Source organism: Miscanthus floridulus, chromosome 8 (genome assembly GCF_019320115.1).
Source record: "Miscanthus floridulus cultivar M001 chromosome 8, ASM1932011v1, whole genome shotgun sequence".
NCBI classification, from domain to species: domain Eukaryota; kingdom Viridiplantae; phylum Streptophyta; class Magnoliopsida; order Poales; family Poaceae; genus Miscanthus; species Miscanthus floridulus.
Genome location: NC_089587.1, coordinates 93,855,595 through 93,873,717, shown reverse-complemented (window position 1 = coordinate 93,873,717; position 18,123 = coordinate 93,855,595). Strand labels below are relative to the sequence as shown.

The 18,123-nt window shown below is 45.4% G+C and overlaps 1 protein-coding gene across 4 annotated transcripts; it reads left to right on the top strand.

The window, feature by feature from the left end:
- The first annotated feature begins 10,816 nt into the window (after positions 1-10,816).
- On the top strand, positions 10,817-16,916 carry LOC136477001 (MYB-like transcription factor ODO1). 4 transcript variants are annotated; one of them, XM_066474998.1, is made up of 4 exons: positions 10,817-11,037; positions 13,437-13,531; positions 14,755-15,060; positions 16,074-16,916. In XM_066474998.1, the coding sequence occupies exons 3-4, from the start codon at positions 14,798-14,800 to the stop codon at positions 16,591-16,593; spliced, it is 783 nt and encodes a 260-aa protein (XP_066331095.1). In that variant the 5' UTR covers positions 10,817-11,037; positions 13,437-13,531; positions 14,755-14,797; the 3' UTR covers positions 16,594-16,916. The 4 variants fall into 4 exon arrangements, with proteins under 4 accessions (XP_066331095.1, XP_066331097.1, XP_066331098.1 ...); XM_066475000.1 differs by lacking the exons at positions 10,817-11,037; positions 14,755-15,060 and adding an exon at positions 11,176-11,223; XM_066475001.1 differs by lacking the exons at positions 10,817-11,037; positions 14,755-15,060 and adding an exon at positions 11,211-11,237.
- The last annotated feature ends 1,207 nt before the right edge of the window (positions 16,917-18,123 follow it).

Genomic DNA, 18,123 nt, shown 5'->3' with positions numbered 1-18,123 from the left:
ATAGAAGGTAAGGTAGTGCTAGCTGGGAACTCCACTGAGGCGACAATCGGTCCTTCGATTCCTTCTTCCTTAGCTGGCTTCCCGGTGCAGGTGATCTTGACAAGCTCATCGGGGACACCTAACGTGATGAGAACTCAGCAAAGGGTCTGTGCAAAACCCCCAAGCTCACATAGGTCAAAGGTAAGCTTGGCGTGGTCCAGAGGTAGCAGTCCTAGTGGCGGCCAGTCGACGTTTGTTGCCATCTGCATGTTTCAAGGGGATAGGTGTTAGCAGATCAATAATAGATAAGCCTTGCATAAAAGTAAATGCAGGGTCAGTATATAACCGAAGGAAGGGCTGTCTACGTCCTATTCTATAGTCCATTTCTAAGGGTTTCGTCCTAAGGTCGAATATGGCTCTGATACCAACTGAAACGACCCCAACTTCCGCGAAGGGAAATCCACAGCGTCGAAGTGTAATAAGATCGTTGTAGATCATATTACCCAAATTCTAGTCGAATATCACATCCATACAATGATAATATCAGAGTACAAATTGTGCGGAATTACATAATTTAATACATCGCCGCATTAGCGGAATCAAAAGTAGCATTCAATCAGAACAGCTTGAAGATAAGATCGCCAAACTTGAGCGTAGGCACGAACCCCTCATCCGTCAAACTCCTCAGAGCTATACTCCTCAGCAGAACCTGTGTGCCAAAATTTATCAGTACGATTTGTACTAGCCACTCCCATCCCTATGAGCATTGCTTTGTGGAAATTGGATGCAAGTGGGACATAGTCAAAGGAACCTATAAAGCTGGGGTTTCCTATGCAATAGCATATCAAGTAAATAGTAATAGTTTGTCAAGTTTTAACCCCATTCCCACCCACATTCCACTCTATTCCCTTTTCCGAGCCAGGTTTTGATCCTGGGATCGACATACCACCATCTCCATACCATCACCATACCATACCATACCATCACTCAGTCGATAGGCCAACTCCCTCTCGGCACTGTCTTAAGGCCCGTAGCCCCTAGCTATGACCGACACTCTCTCACTGGGGAAGAAAGGAAGGACTCCTCTCACTATCTAGTTTAAGTGAAACCCAAGAAAGGTCCATAGCCGACAAGTCAGCACATGTATCGATCGATCAACCATACACTCTATAAAGGTTTTACATAACCACAAGATCCGCCTTCCTCGCTGACCGTCGTCAACTAGGCTGATTCTGGCTGCTTGCTAGCCTAGGATAATGCCACTCTACCATTCAGCCCTGGTTCACCCCAAGTCAAGTCTGGGGTGGCTGAAACTGTGAGTCATGAGCTAGGTCCACAAGGTCTCCATGAAGTCTCAGAAGGGTGTGGAGGGATCCTCCATGCCCCATACCTCCTTACACTATCCGCTATCAACCTAGCAGTAGTGGCAATATCCTACCAAGTAGTCTAGCCGTCCCGCACCATATAGGGCAAGTGGTACGTAAGGCTTCCCGGTGAATCTGAGTACTAGTAAGTCCTTAGGGGTGACCAAGCCAGAATGTCTCCATCAGGGTTTCCATTTACCGTGCCACCACAGCACCTCCATCCTAGGCTCCACCCGTTACAGGTTCACACGCAGGTCCACCTCATATAACTTTTTACCCACCACAAGTATCCATTCCAGGGGTGCCCAGGTAGCACCCCATGGCAAGACTTGCCCCAGGCTTATCGTATACTCCAACTTGGTCGACACAACCCTTACCCTCCACACACCCAAGTCACACACACAGCACTCTCCCCATAGTCTAGGTAACACCAGTTTCCACCATGCACGTAGTATAAGCGTAGTAGAAGTATAAGTAATGAAATATATATAGCAAGCGTGTGTCTAGCCTAATAGCAGGGTATGTAGGGGTAAGGTTGCGTCAAGGTAAAGGCTTTCAAGCAAGCATACTACCATGCAAGTCCTAGCATAATATATTTGTAGCAGTAAAGTAAAGCGATAGCAGTTCTATATTAGCCATGCGTAATAGGTGCTACGAGATTGGGTGGGATGTGGCACCTTTAGTGTAGTCATCTCCATTCTCCTCACGGTACTCACGGTCCTCGTCCATTAGGTTCTCCTCCGAGTCTGCATCGTTCGCATTATAGTCGTATTAGCGACGTCTATAGAAATAGCACAAAGAAGCAAGGGAAATTCAAAAGAGCCAAATGCACTCAAACATTGGTTCATTGCCTAGAGCTTGATTTTAGATGAATTTTGGTCCTGGTTTTGTATTTTTCCAAAGTCGTATGAATTAGTTATGAATTTCTGAAGTTTAAATCATTTCAGAAATTGGATAAAGGCTGAATTAGTCCTGGGCTAACACGTGTCATGCTGTGGTTGGTCCACGTGGCTTGCTGATGTCAGCATGACGTCAGCATCACGGTTCTAAGCTGATGGGTGGGTCCTAGCTGACGTCAGCATGATGTCAGCATGACATCATCAGCGTCGTCCACACCGACAGGTGGGGCCAAAAGCTTTTGGGTCACTGACAGGTGGGTCTGGTCAAGGTCAACGTCAGTCAACAACGAGTCAACAGTCAACGGTCAGCGGTCAACTATCACGGTCGCAGACATGTGGGCCTAGTCTGCTGACGTCAGCAGCTGATGTCAGCATGACGTCACCTTGGCTGTGCTGGCTTCTAACAGGTGGGTCCCACATGACGTCATCATGACGTCAGCATCTGACGTGTGGGTCTAGGGTGTCTGTGTCACTTACAGGTGGGGCTAGGTCAACAGTTAGCGTTGACCAGTCAATGGTCAACACAGGCCGGGTCTGAACTAGGCCGGTTGGGCTTCGGGTTGGGCCGGTCTGAGCCGGGCCGGGCCGAACACGTGGCACGCTGTGATGTGACCACGTCACGACCGTGGGCCTTTATTGGGCTTTGTCCACAGCGCGGCTCACATCGTGTGGCTCACGGTGGACCAGCGCTCATGGTCCATAGACCTACGGCGGGGCGCATGGTGGACCAAGTCCACCGTCTCTTTTCCTTGGCTCGGCTCACGTGCACCGAGTTCACACACAGGTGGCCGGTGAGGGAAGAGGCCCTCTATTTGTCTCGCGGCGGTGCTCCTGCTAGCGGCGAACTCGCTGTGAGCCCCTACGGTGGCGTTGGTGTCCGTTTGGAGAGGGGAAAAGGTTCCCTGGGCCACGGCGACTACGTTGGTGGGGTCAAAGTGGCGGCCAGAGCTTCCCACGGTGCTAGCCACGGCGAGCGGTGGCTCGAGCTCTACCGGCGTGCGGGAATGGCACGGGGCTACGGCATAGGCCGGTTCTATGGTGCGCGTGGGCGACACAACGCACCAGCAGGCATGTTGGGTAGGTCGAGGGGTCCTCCAGGGCCTCCGGTGGTTTTGGCCACGGCGGCGCCCTTCCGAGCACGACGACGGCGTCGGTGAGGTGGCTATGGTCATGGTGAAACGTCTCGGCGGGGCGTGTATGCTTCTATGGATGTGAGGGCACGTAGCGAGGACGTCCAGGCTCAAGGCGAAGCTATGGGTTCTCCTATGGCCGGTAGGGCTTCCCGACGGCCACGGCGAACGGTGACGACGGCGAGGCGCACGGGTCACTATGGGCTCCAGTGAGGTGGTCACGATGAGGTCACAGACATGTGCGTGGGTGCATGTGTTCCCAGCGGCCAGAGACGGCCTTGGCCTACATGCTCCCGGTGTGGAGCGCCATGGCAAAACAGCAGGGTCCGATGGCGAGCAGAGAGACCGGAAGGCTCACCTTAGGTGGCGTGGAAGAATGGATGGTGATGCCGTGTTGATTCGAGGCCGTGTAGCTCTGGTAGCCGTGCAGTGCCATGCCGAACCGCATCGGTGATGTAGACAACGGCGTCGCTCTCGGCTCCGGTGGTCACAGCGAGCTTTTCCCCTTCGTAGCGGCGTTAGCATTTCCCCCCCTTCTTCCCCCACTCTTCTCTCTTGGCTTAGGTGTGCTGTGGTCGGCCACCATGGTGGTGGCGGGGCGTTGGGAGAACCCTAGGGCTCTAGGCATGGCTTTATAGCCAGAGCTCTAAGCTCCATCTTCGGCAGATGGGTGGACAGGCGGTGATGCACCGTGGGCATCGAACGGCATTGCGGCGTGGCGTGGTTGGCGTGGAGGTCGTGTGGGTGATGCACAAAAGGGGGGAACAGGACCATGCCCCGGGCATGACCACTGGCCTGCCCCTACCACTGCTGTCGGTACTTGGTCGCGCGGCGGTTGAGCACGGCATGGAGAAGATGACACTGTGGACGGGGTGGCTAACGTGCGGGGCCCACATGGCAGTGGCTGCAAGCGAAGGAAAGAGAGGCACGCGGGTGAGCAGCGCGCGGCTGACGCACGGGGCCAAGGTGGTAGCGACTGCTGGCGAGCTGAGGGCGCGTGGGCGACGCTAGGCCGCAAGCTGGGCCGCGCGCGCGTGCCAGGCGAATGCAGGTGTGGTTGGGCTGGCTGGGCTGCGCGGGCCGAGCAGGCCGAGCCTGCGAGGCCTTCTCCTTCTCCTTTTTCCATTTTTCTTTTCTTATCCATTATTTGAATTCAAATTTGGTTTAGAATTTGAATTCAAAACTGAGGTAACTTATTCGTTGGAATTTAGGGAATTTCGTTTAATAATAACTTTATGGGTCGTTACTTTAATGGAATTGTTAAACATAGCATAAAGCAAATGAAAACCCAAATCACAATTTAAGTTAACATTGTATGCAACATGTTATTTGTTGGAAATTTAATAATCATAATTAACAAATGATATGACATGCTTATGTGTTGACTTAGGTTGGGTTACTTCTAATGCAACTCTTAGGGTTGGCTCCTACAATGTCACTCATCATCACATGGGAGTTTTAAGAAAATTTTTGTAGTTGTGATTTTTGGTGTGTGCATTTTTGGGTTATTACAATTTGAAAACTAGCCATTGGCCTCTGGTAGTCCATACCGAACACATCTGGTATGAATACCGGACACGTCCGGTATGACCACCACAGTGAACTCTCCAAGGCAGTTAAAGCGCAAGATGTTAGAACTCCCGACCATCGAAACTCCTAACTTATGTCGGAACTCCCGATGAACCAACCCAAGAACAACAATTTTAACATTGCTGGGCAAATACCGAACACGTCTGGTATTGCCATACCAACAAGAAATCAGTTAGCTCTTTTATCTCTCAAATACTCAAAACTCACATGGGTTGGCTTGAGGACTTATGAAACATTATCTATCAACATGATGCATCCCTTTTAATTGTACGACATACCTATTAAACTCAATATTAAAGGAAAAATGAATTTATACCGCTTGAGTTGACCTCTTTTGAATTAATGCCGTCTCTTTCAATCTTCATCAAGAAAGGGTGCCAACATGTTGATATTAATCTTGTCACTTGAGCATAGCCATCTTGAGCACATGACTTGATTCCATTCATCAAATATGAATAACTCCAAATGCATTAAGTCACTTCAAACACTTTGTCCAATATAGATTTGATCCTTCACATCAATATGACCATCGTAGCTTGATTAATACCTCAACTAAATGCAAGTAATTCTTTCTTCACCCTAGCTAGGTTCTTTGACCACCAAGCCATCGCTTGCCCTTCACCCTTGCTTAGTACCTCAAAGCCTTTCCTTTCTATCTTCACCATCTCAAGCCATCAAGTCACATCTTGTGTTGAATCAACCATTCATTTGTATTGTTATCTTTTTCATTTCAATTTAACAAGCTTCAAATATGAGACCATTCCATATGCAAACCCTCATGTCTTATTAATTAATTCTTATGAGCTTGCTTTCACATAGTACATGGAAATCCCACAATAAATAAGCCTTTGCATGAATTCTATTTGCATTGTTGTCTTGTGCTTGAACTAGATTATTTTATACAACAACGCATCATTTTGGCTTTTATTAAGTACCTGTGAGATATCCTATTACCTGTCCACACTTAGTAAATGTGTTAGACCTTTAATCATGTTGTCATTCAACCATCCAAAACCCACTAAAGGGCTAGATGCACTTTCAGCAAGCTAGAGTCGAAAGCGGGTGATGTTCCTCCTCGGCCAGGCCTTCCGGTTAGAGATTTGGACCACCCTTCTGGCCTGTCATTTAGGCTCTTGGGCTAGCCTAAGAACTGCGTGTTGTTCGTAGCACTCATTTGCTGGGTCGAGCCTTTGCTGGGAAGCCAGTCCATGAGGAACCCTAGGTTTATGAACCCGACAATGTGTGTGACACTTAAATAAAATTTAAAGTACAAACTTTGTAAATAACAATGCAACTCTTGCTATAGAAAAATAATATTACTAGCTAGTATTTCTAATAGTCTAGAAATGGAACTTAAAAATAAATTCAGCTCAAGACTTAGAAAAATTCCTAAGGTGAGCAACAGTGTGACAAAGCCATGTTTGGCAAATTATTCTGTGAAATTAAGTTAAGAAGGGGTGTCATGTTGTAGCTCTTATTGACAGTGTAAGGTGCCCTCTTTAGAGTAGTGAAGATGGATTGGTTCCAAATTGCATCATTTAGTTTTTATGGGTGCTTTAAAATTCATGTGCGTACTCAGTCTCGATTCGTTGGGCTTAGGTGCATGGTCACCACGCGTGGCCGTTCTGCGTCGCTGCGTGACTGTGCCATGCGCGCGCGTGCATGGCCACACACCGACCGACCGAGGCTGCCCTTTGGTTTGGTCATGGCCTGGCCATGGCTTGGCCGCTCTGGCCGCACCGCTTGCAGCCAGCCATAGGCTGCCATGCCCTGCCAGCCCTCTCAACGCCCGACCGCCACTGCCATCGCAACTGCCACTGATGCTGTTGCTACCCTCCATGTCACGCGTCACGACGCAATCGTGGCCATAGTCATTGTGTCACTCCCGTACTCATGTCTGCTCGCTACATCGCGCTGCCCCCTTCTTAGGGAGGTTAGGTGCCGTCCACACATGGCCATGCACATCGTCGTCATGCCATTAATGGCGCTGTGGCGCACGGGCCATGGCTAGTCATGGATGCTAGCTCTTGTCCGCTCATGCTTGGACGTAGGTCCCTCGGTCGTGTCAACCGCGTCCTGCCAAGGCTCACCTCGTTGAGTCACCAACCACACCCCGTCTCTCTTTCTCTCTTTTTACTTCTCTCTGCTGTTGTGCCAATGCGCCTGCCTATGAGGGGTCGTCTCCCATCAATTCCATACAGCCATAGCTTTGCCCTCACGTCCCCTCTCCAACCTCCCCCACCCCGCCTTGATTATGGCTAGGCTAAGCTCCAATTTTGGAGCTTTGCTCCTGCCACAGTGCCATTAAGGCCAAGCCCGTCTCACCGTGGCTTGCTCCAACCTTGCCATCTCATGTTGAATTGACTGCACCACTAGCCCCACCTAGAAACCCTCTTCATTGTGCGCACCCAAGTCACAACCCTATAGCCGCCTCCACACCGTTGACATGGCCGTGTCGCTACGGTTCACCATCGAGCTCGCCACGCGCACATGACCAGACTTGCTTAGGGCATCTTTGGCGAGGCCATCGCCATGGGTAGGATCATGGTGTGTCACTGTTGCACGTTGTGGCTCACTGGAACATGGTTGTCGCCGCCATAGGTCGCCCGCCGCAGGGTAGAGCCCGCTCTGCTTCATCTCCGTTCTTACAACCACCGCCCATCGTCGCGTGTCGGCCCATAGGTGAGCATCGGTCCCATAGCTAGGTCTATAAGGGCCCTGGTTGGACGGCGTAATGGGGTTGTACCGGTCCACGCTGCGCCGATGAGCGCAGGGGTCGCGGGGACATCCTCGATGCGAAGATAGCTTCTCTCGGGGTCTTTCATGCATAAGTGCTGACTGAGTAAATATGATGAATAGTGCCTACGAGAATAGTATGAAGCTCAAGGGCGTTTTCGCTAAAACGCCAGCGTGTGCGGGCTCCCCGCCGTGGGCCGTCTCCGCGCGTGGGCCACGCCCCTTGTGGGCCTCGTTGGGCCAGTTTAGTTAGTCTTTTTAGTAAAGAATTTGAAATGGTTTTGTATTTTTATTTAAGAATCAGTTTTGTGTAATTAATATGAAATCGTGTAGATGTCCAAAAATTATGAAATAAATTTTGTTAGGTTCCTAAAATTATGATCTATCTGCTAGTATATTTTGTTCACATAGTTTTGTAATATTTTCAGGAGTTATCTAATTAATGTAAGATGCTTAATATTATAAGATATAAACTTGTAGGAATTTTTGTGATGAACTGGTGATAGTGTTGGCTCTAAAACTTTTGCAGTAAATCTCTAACATTATTAGGTGCTCACTGTAATTTATGTAGCTCTATAATAATCAGTTTGCTAGGGTAGCTAAATGAGCCCTAGCTCGAAAATATATATTTAATTAATAAAATGCCAAAAGCACCTTGGGATTTTAAAACTAGAACATTTTTTCGGAGATAAAGCCTTACTTGACGACGTGGATACGTAGACCAGTATGTTACTCATTAAATCTAGCTCGTTAGCTTGCGTTGTGTGATCATATATTTAAGAGTTACGGTTACCGTTGATTAATTGTGCCTCTACGTTGTAGCCACGTATATCATAATAGGAACAACGATGGATCATGAAGTCGATTGAAGTAGCGGAAAAGATGATGCCTTGATGATCGTGTCACTATGATGGAATACGAACTTTTGGTCATATATTACCTAGGCAAGTCCCGGTGCATAACCCCTATTATTCTATACTTTATCTTATGCTTGTGCATTAAGTTTTCAAGAGTTGAATGAAAACCACATGCATATATATCCTTATCCTATGAGTCCTACTAGTATGTGCAGGATCGTGTAGATTGCTATGCTATAGGATCCGGTAGAAGTCGAGTGATTACCTGTCACTCGCGAGAGATAGGAAAGATATTATTGTTGTTATTATATTACTATCACATGGAATATATATATATATATATATATATATATATATATATATATATATATATATATATATATATATATATATATATATATATATATATATATATATATGAATAATAATTGGAGACCAGATGGAATGGTACTTTGGATATGGACTTGGTTAGGCATTCGAGCGAGGTTTGGATTGCACTTGTTCGGCCTGTGTCGATTGAGGACTGTCCGTTGCTGTGGATGGTAGTCAGGTCATAGACTTATTATCCTGAGCACATACTTGCTTATGGGAGCGGGAAGGCTTGTTACGCTCTTGTCGTGGGTTCCGGCTCTTTTCAGACCGACTGATTGGAGGCGGGGAAATATGAAGGTCTAAGCACCATACTAAAACGGGGTCTCAAGTGTGGGGGTTTAGAGTTCAAGTTTGGACGGGCACCTAGACCCCGTGATAGAAGTGGAATGGGTTGGTCTTGTTTGTGTCTGGGGTACAAACGGGGCATGTGTTTCGGGGTACCTAGATAGGATATATTGGTTCACGAATTGCCGTGTGATATTGTACGACTTGGCTATGGTCTAGCACCGTAGTAGGAATATGAAAGATGGTAAAATAGTTCTGATTGCTTACTACCTGCTTGAAAGTAGCATATGTGCTTACATAGAATGGTTAGTTAATAAACTAATGATGACTGCTAATGAAATCGAATATAAGGACGCACGTTTAGTAATGCTTTCGCAGATGCAATAACCTATAAGCCAGATAGCCTAACATATCATTGGAGTTTTTTTTATTTTTCCTCCTGTCGAGTACGTCTTGTTGAGTACAATCGAATACTTAGAGTTTTATTTCCCTGTTGCAGGTGATCGGAGGATACTTAGAGCTAATTTTTGTGTGTAAAAACCTTTTGGTGGGCTCAGAGAGAATTCCTTTCACGCTACGATCATAGTGTTTATTTATAACCCTTACGAAAGGTTTTTATAAAAAAAAATGTAAAATCTAGTAGCATCTCTTTTATAAAATGTCCACTATGTTAATGTTCCACCATGTCATTAAAGTAATCATGCTTCCTCTGTAACTCTGGTAACATTGTTATATTCTGCTGTTATAATAAATTAAGGTAATATTCTGGTACTGTAATAAAGTGATGTAAGAAATGACTTACGAATATTGTAAGCTTTATTCTCTCATTTATGATCCTGATGAAAAATGTGAATTTTTGAGTTCTCCTTTGAGGTGTGCTCGACGGAACTACGTAGTTTAATGTCTTCTCTTAGGTACTTAGTGTCTAATAGAAGACAAGTACTCCTGAGAGGCATTAGATTAGACGGTTCTGCCACAGTACGGGAGAGACAGAGTGCAGACGCGAGTGTTCGAGCGCGGACATCTGTCCAGACAGCCCGACGTTAGCACTGCAGACAGTTTATGGGACAGATGGGCCAAATCCGTCAGGTGATGGGGTCATGATGTTATTAACCTAATGCTAAGCTGTATTGATGGTCCAATGTTCGATGTCCAGCGAACTGAGCATAACTCAGCTGGTTGGGTTTTTGCGGTGAAACATGCACACCCAGGTTCAAGTCCCCGACTTGACACGGGTGCTCGTATTTCTCTAGATTTATTTCAGGATTTAATGGCGCTATTCTTTCAGTTGTAGGCGATGTGCCCGTCGATAGCGAGACGCTTATGATGACTTCATCAATCTCGAGATTTATCAGTTCAACTCAGTTCTTTTGAGGTGCTCATGGAGATAGAACGTGCATACTAGCATTCATAGCGGTTAGTGCGCCCCTGTTTGTGAGCGTGTGTAAGTGGCTCTCGGAAAAAAAAAAGTTCGACGTCCAATTCTCTCTTACGGCTCTGTAATTTGCCAAGGCCCAAGTAGCTGCTATCTGGGCTGGGCCGTAGCGATTCCTCTCCTCTCACTGAGACGTGTGATGCCTCGTCACCAGACGCCCCCGCTGCCATGGGACCCACGGAATCCTCCCTCCCCCGTCGGCCGCCGCTCGGCTCGGCTGCCCTCCGGTCTCCGGGCATCGCCATCGGAGTGAGCAGGAACCAGAAGGCGGGGGTTCGGTAGAGTCCGTGCACCCGGGTCCCACTCACCTGAGGCCGTCCGTGGCTCCGTGCAAGATGGGGATTGGGGGAAGGGTGCGAGGTCACCGTCTCCCCGCGCCGTGTCGTCAGTGTGAGTTCCTTCGTAAGATTCTGTGTCTCCTCACCAGATTTACTTACAGCCACACGCTTGCGGGCTGCGATATCCAGCCTAGCTTTTTCGAGTCCTTGCAAATCTTCGTGGGGACGAGCGAGACCTGATGTCATGCCTAGCGGAGAAGGATCGATGATCCATAGGAGTTCCGCTTCCGCAGTACGTGTATGGCCGACACGGTAATCGCTGCGAATTGAGGTCATGTGCGCCTTCCGCTTTTTTGGGTGTACGGTGGCTAGTGATCCAAAATTCCCTGCAATGCTTAGCGGGGGATGCTTAGCGGGGGGGATCCGCATCTTTTACGCTCAGAGATGTCAGCTGGGGGATCCCCATCTTTTATCTGTTGCTGTTGTTAAAACAACGTCCTGACATGTCAGGTGTTTGTTCTGCAAAAGGGTCGTACGTACCACGTTTTGGAATGAGAGTTCGTTCGGACTAGCTTACTCAAAGTCATGGCATTTGGTCACAGAGAGTGATCAAGTAGGTAGACGGTCCTGACCCTTTGGTGGTGCTGTTGATTCATTGCAAAACCTGTACCTCTGTGCTCAGATAATCCATCATGTGCTGCATTCAGATGGGAGATTGAATCAAAGCTTGTAATACCACTATACCAGTTGCTTCCTCAAATACTGCACGAATGAATGCATGACAGGAACATTCCAACTCAAATATTGTGACCAGATGTTGTCGGTATCCATTCTTCATGAAGACGTCAGTATAGCCGGCTCCATTGAATTCTTCAAATGGAATACCTTACTCGTTAATTATCTGCAAAATTGGGTAACCAATAATGGAGGCTCAGAGAAGCTACATTTACTAGCGAGTTTTAAAATTGGTTTCTCTTTGAAGAGATAGGTGCAATCTTTTTTGGAAGCCTGGTCAATTTTCAGCCCTTGTGCTAAAAGCTTGTGGGATGTGGTACTAAGGATCGGATAATTCAAAATTAAAGTGTCTAGGAGATCATATTTCAAGGCCTAAATATTTAGAATGTCTCCTCCTAATCAAGGCTTTTTTCTTGTCAATCTACATCAGTTGCACCGTTTTGTAGCTGGAAGGTTGGTAATCCAGGCTGTCATTCAGTGAATTAGTCTGATGGGATGTAGCGATACCCGGCCCATTCTCTTCTAATGGCATCTCCTAAAGTTAGTCTTCTTCGGTGCTAAAAAAAAAGTTCTTCTTCGTAATGTGAGCAGTAATCATGTTTGCAGAAGATTCAGGAAGACCAAGTCTTTTTGCTAGGAAAAGTGTAGGGAATCAGTCAGGAGCATATACAAACTGCCGCCAAATGTTATTAAGCAAGTGGCTGTCTTGATGTAATTGACCACCATCTATTGATGAATTCTAAGGGGAAAAGGGGTGAGATCTATGTTAGCAAATAAATAGAAGAAAAGGCTACAAACAGAAGTTAGGACTTAGGATTGACACACTTTTGTCCTTTGTTTTTTCTCTACTCAACTGAATTGCAATGTGAAACTGAAAATTCGTATGATGGTAAATCTCTGAGTACTACATTCACAGTTGTTTTAGAAGTTTTCATATTGTGTTTTAATAACAAAATGATAGTATTTGTCATGATAGCTAGTGTATGATCCGCATTAGATGTCTCCTGGAAATGCACATCACAACTTATAGCTTATTGCATAAATATTGGAAGGTTGGATGGAATAGACCTATGACCTAGGAAAATATTGTTTTCATCTGCCACTTCTCTTTGAAAAGAAACTTCTGTTTACTGCTTTTACTTTTCAGCACAGAACACACATCACTACCTGGGATAGCAACAGTGCACAAACTCTGAGAGTAACAATTTAACAGGTGCAATTGTTATGGTGTGGCCATTTTGTTTGCATGGACATTTTTCTCTTATTTTTTTTTATACAAGATGCCTATATTCTATATGAAATGAGATAATCATTTTTTCAACCCAAAGTCTGTCTCTTTTGTGGCAGAATACCTGAGATACACATTAGCTTCCATGGATTGGATTGTGTTTGTCTAGAATTGATAATCTGCTAAAGTTTCTGTCTTTTTGTGTTATACTTGTTTATATAAATAATAAGATGCTCTAGTTTTAGCGCACAGCCTTTCACAGATTGAAGTTTGATGCATATGCAGATTCAGCAGAAGAATGAGTTAGCATTGTGTATCAGAAGATTGCTGCTTTTCTATCAGCAGTTGCTAGCATTTTTCTTGCAGACACGGCATAAATTGGCCCCTGTAGGCTTTAGTTGTCCAAAATATATGTCCATTGTTGCCCAGCGCCCCAGTACAGTATCTGAATAGCAAAACGTTTTTCTGTTGATTGATTAATGATGCTCCTTCTTATATCAACACTCCAAATATGTATAACTGAGTTGACATTATTTTTGTGGTTACAGAGCGTCAGAGCGCAGTCATTTCTTCCTCATGTCGGCAGATGTCTTGAATACCCACAGATTCTTAAGCTGTCCCTTGCTGTCATTTCTAAGCAAAAGTAAGTTGTAAGATGGGTTCTTTCTCATATTCACTTTCTTGGGAGTTCGGTGGATTAAGAAACTCTAATTCTTATCCTTTCTTTGCATCTAGTTGCAGAATAACCATTTTGCTTACAGAATTGAAGTTTCATCTTTGCAACTGAGCTTTTTTATTAGCAAAAGTAAGCTGTGTGCTTTTTTTAGCAAGCATGAAATGAAACTGAGCTGCACGTCTTTGCATTAAAGAAAAGAAACAAGGGGATGCACCGATTTCTATGTCTAATTAATTAGTTGCTGTCTTTTCTCATCTCTTGTACTAGCTCGATATGTAAATCAAACTCTTCAGAGGCTAAGCTCACCTGTTGATCGTCATGTTGATATCACCAGTCTCAGTGAGCTAGGATGCTGACTGTCTGAATGTTTCAGCTTTCTCACAAATTAGAATGCAACATTTACATCATGGTGCACAATGTCATCATTGGCCCATACACATATGTTAGATATGCAGCTTGCAGAGCATATGCTAGTTGTTCCTCATGGTTTTATTTGTTACAGTGCACCACCAATGATAAAATGGTTGGTGAGATATAGTTGCTTAAGATGGCAACTGGGGCAGCACACATTTATATACCCGTGGGGAATGGAAGCATCAATAGTTAGAGATAATCATACTTTAGTTCCTGTTGCATCATTTGCAAACAAATTGCCATGTTTAGAAAAGGATAGCTAACTAAAAATTTGAGCTAAGCTATCTGCAAATAGGGTGTTGTTCATTTCAGTATGCTAGTTAATTAAGATCATATTATCGCTCTGTACCATATTGGAATATTGAAGTACAATAATCAGCTTGGTCAAGGATGTTGACACATCTCATTTTAATGAACATGATTATCGACTCTAGTAGTAGTACCCCATGATGCTGCAGTGCGATTGGTAACTGTTTTTTAACAAGGGCTTAACATGGTACAGTTTATTATAGGTCAGACTTAAACTCTTACTTCCAGATTACTCTAAAGTAACCAAATCACCATCGCTTTCTACATCAGCAAATAGAAAAGCATGGAAAGCACAGGACATTTTTTTAGTGAAATTGCACGGAGCTATACATATCTGCGGGCAGACATCCATTGCAGTTGCAATGGAGCTTTCACAGCCCTTTTGTCTGATGTTTGTCTGCGGAGTTTGGTGGCTCACAGCATATATAAAATGCAATAGAAGCTTACTGATAGCCTTGTTCACGTAGTGCTTAATCTAGTACAAGCTGCCAGCTGATAGTAAATTGATCAATGGGGAGACAGCCATGCTGTGACAAGCAGGGGGTGAAGCGAGGGCCTTGGACAGCGGAGGAGGACAAGAAGCTCATTAGCTTCATCCTGACACATGGTCGATGCTGCTGGCGGGCAGTGCCTAAACTGGCAGGGCTGCTTCGTTGCGGCAAGAGTTGCCGTCTGCGGTGGACTAACTACCTCCACCCTGACCTCAAGCGTGGCCTTCTCAGCACTGCCGAGGAGCAGCTCATCATTGACCTCCATGCCAAGCTCGGAAATAGGTATACTAGCTTGCATGGTATATATAACACGTGTGCATGGATGCATATACTCCATTTTGTATGTTAATCCATCTTCTTTATTGTGCTATGGTAGAATAAGCTATATTTGCATCGGTTCCTTGGCATGGGTGAATATTCCCCTGGTAAGCTTTGAAGTGCCAAGGAAACCGCAGAACATGTTGATGGAATACTTGGCTAAGAGTAGCTAGCTTATACTTATATGTGTTGTAAGTCTACACGAAGTGTAGCAGCGCTAGCTGCTACTTACTGTAAAATGGTGCCACAAAGTTTAGAACCAACTGAATTCGTGCAATTAATAGTAACAAAGTCACATGCACGTGGTATTGTTGTCAAACCCCCTGGTGCTCCACGTCTATCAAGAAAGGCCAAGTTCAATCGAAATGTATAGTTTTGAGAAAGAAATAAATCCTGCAATACCAGGATCAGTTAATCAAGTTTACCTATAGTTTGAAAAGTGGTTTTCATGGTTATTGAGTTTATTGCACCCTACATCTTATAACCCTATAACTGGTATAATTTTTTACCTTGTCCCTAGTTTAGCACTCTGCAGTAACCTCTTGGTTGTTTCATGCTTTCAGTGCTCTTGCAAATGGCAAGTTATCTAAAAAACAACAAAAATATAATGGCTATCTTTTCTTAGTTGTTGCACTTTGAATTGATAGTTATTACTGATACACCGATGACCGATGTGGACTTCATGCCTGCATGTGAGTTAAAGAGCACACTAGAATTGAAGGGCAGTAGTAATAGGTCCACTCGTGCTCAGGTCATTCTCAACCTCTTCACTTGTAGCACAAACTCCAATTCTAAACCATGAAGCACACAATTGTGGAAATAATGAAAAATTGTAAATTTATGCAATTGCTTCAAATTCAGCTGGCTGAAACTTTAGTAAAAAGGGTCAGCTGCTCCTTTCTGCACATGTGCTTCGTTCTCCAGAAACAAAATATTACAACCGCTTTGTGCGCTCCTAATGACTTAAACCTATGCAGATGGTCCAAGATTGCTGCCAAGTTACCTGGGAGAACAGACAATGAGATCAAGAACCACTGGAACACGCACATCAAGAAGAAGCTCATCAAGATGGGCATCGACCCGGCCACGCACCAGCCTCTAGCCAATTCCAAGGCAGCTTCCTCACAGTCCACAGTTACAGATGAATCTGCTAAATCCAGCGACTTCAGAGAGGAGCTGAGCTTGAAGGATGACAGCCATAGGGAGGTTCCGCTGTCCATTGATTCATCGGAGCTGTCCAGCTGGCCAGAGTCAGGCACCAACGGCTGTGATCAAGACCCTGAACTGCTGGTGAATTGGCTGTCAGAGACAGACCTGTCGATGGATGAGCCATGGCTGAATTTTATGAGCAGCAACGATGAACTTGGCAATGTCGAGGGGATGTTGCCATGGGATGGAACAACAGATTGGCTGCTGGACTACCAAGACTTTGGCATGTGCAGCTCGAACTCAGTCGGCAATTCAATGTTCCACGCCTCAAATGGATCAAACTTCTAAAAACCGGATAAAGACTGCCAATCAAAATAAGGAGGAAGACAGACTGCAAGTTTGAGCGCACTGCACAGCTCCCAGTATAGAAAATAGATACAGTACTTACACGAATAAGATTGTGAGAGAAGAGATACCTAGACCCTAGAATAGTGATACCTTGCCCTTCAAAGTAAGGGGTTTGTATTGGTAGAAACCTAATGTTTCTCGGTATGAGAAGCTGAAGAACTAGATTCAAATGCTCGAATCATGCAAGGCATCCTATGAACAAAGTTTGGGTATACGTATGCTCAGCAGGTTGCAGTGAATAAAATAGCCTATTTTCTGTGCAAGGCTGTGCTCTGAGCAGTGCAGCAGCGAGGTATATCTCTGATATCTCCCTGTTGCTGTCCCTGGCAACTGTGGAGCAATAACAGTCAACTCATAGCAGCGAGGTTATGTTAGTGACTCGCCATCCTTCCAACAGTCAACTCACCATCCTTCCAACATCAGACTCATTGCACAGGCTCTGAATTTTGATGTGCATAATGTGTACTGATTTTTAGCGAGGTATCAGTCAACGTCTAGTTTATTCTTGGTTAAGCTTAAGCAGTCGCATACCTGAGAGATGAAATGAACAAGATGCCTGAGACTGCACATGGATCATCAAGAGCCTGCCTGGATTCTGCAACGAGTAACACGACAACCATTGCACAGTAGGTCAGTCCAGTTTCCATGAAATGAACGTTCAGAGGCCAAAGGTGTCCCTATTCCGCTGTCGTCCATGTCCTTGACAAAGATGCAAAACCTTAAAGAAGGGTTCAGTGAACCAACCATCCGTACGGCGTACGTTTATAGTCACGTAATGCTGACGTGTTTCTTCCAAGCTCACCATCAGGCGGGTGCGGGTTTGTTCAGCCTACAGTGTTTCGGCAGTCGGCACTGAAGCGCGCATGTATGCGTAGAAAAAGGCGGGTTTGTTGCGTGATCCTAATCACAGCACTGCCTTGTTTGTATGAACTTCTCCACTGCACTGATGGTGATGGAAAGTTGGGAACTCCTGAAGAATTTGGAAACCCCTCTCGCTGAAAGTCTGAGTCTCAAGTACTCCAGAATATATACTCTTATTCGTGAAAATACTGGATGGACATAAGTGAACATATGTAGAAATTTAGCCTTACGCTTCAAAAAAATTTCTGGATAACTCAAGTGAGAAGTGGAAACTAAACTCCGTTCATCCTCTTATGTCTTATCCACCGATTAATTGTACTTCCAGTTGGGTGTAACTTAAGCAAGGGAACTTCTACCTCTCTCACTTGGGCCACTGATTTAGTTGAAATCCAGGATTGAGTTTGTTTAACCAATTTGACCATAAGCACTTGATATTCTCTGTTACGGGAGTGTACGTTTGGCTTTAGCAATGGATTGATCCGTCACTTTCTCACTCCCCATCAGCCTGTTCGTTTGGCTGTGGCTTGTCGTAAACGATCGTAAATTTTCAGCCGGAACAGTATTTTTCTCTCACACAAACCAGCCAGCAGTACTTCTTCACGAACCAAC

Bases quoted from the DNA above. Each gene is read 5' to 3' on its own strand.
- LOC136477001 (XM_066474998.1), top strand. From the start codon at position 14,798: ATGGGGAGACAGCCATGCTGTGACAAGCAGGGGGTGAAGCGAGGGCCT. The intron at 15,061-16,073 runs GTATACTAGCTT...AAACCTATGCAG, and splicing joins CATGCCAAGCTCGGAAATAG to ATGGTCCAAGATTGCTGCCA.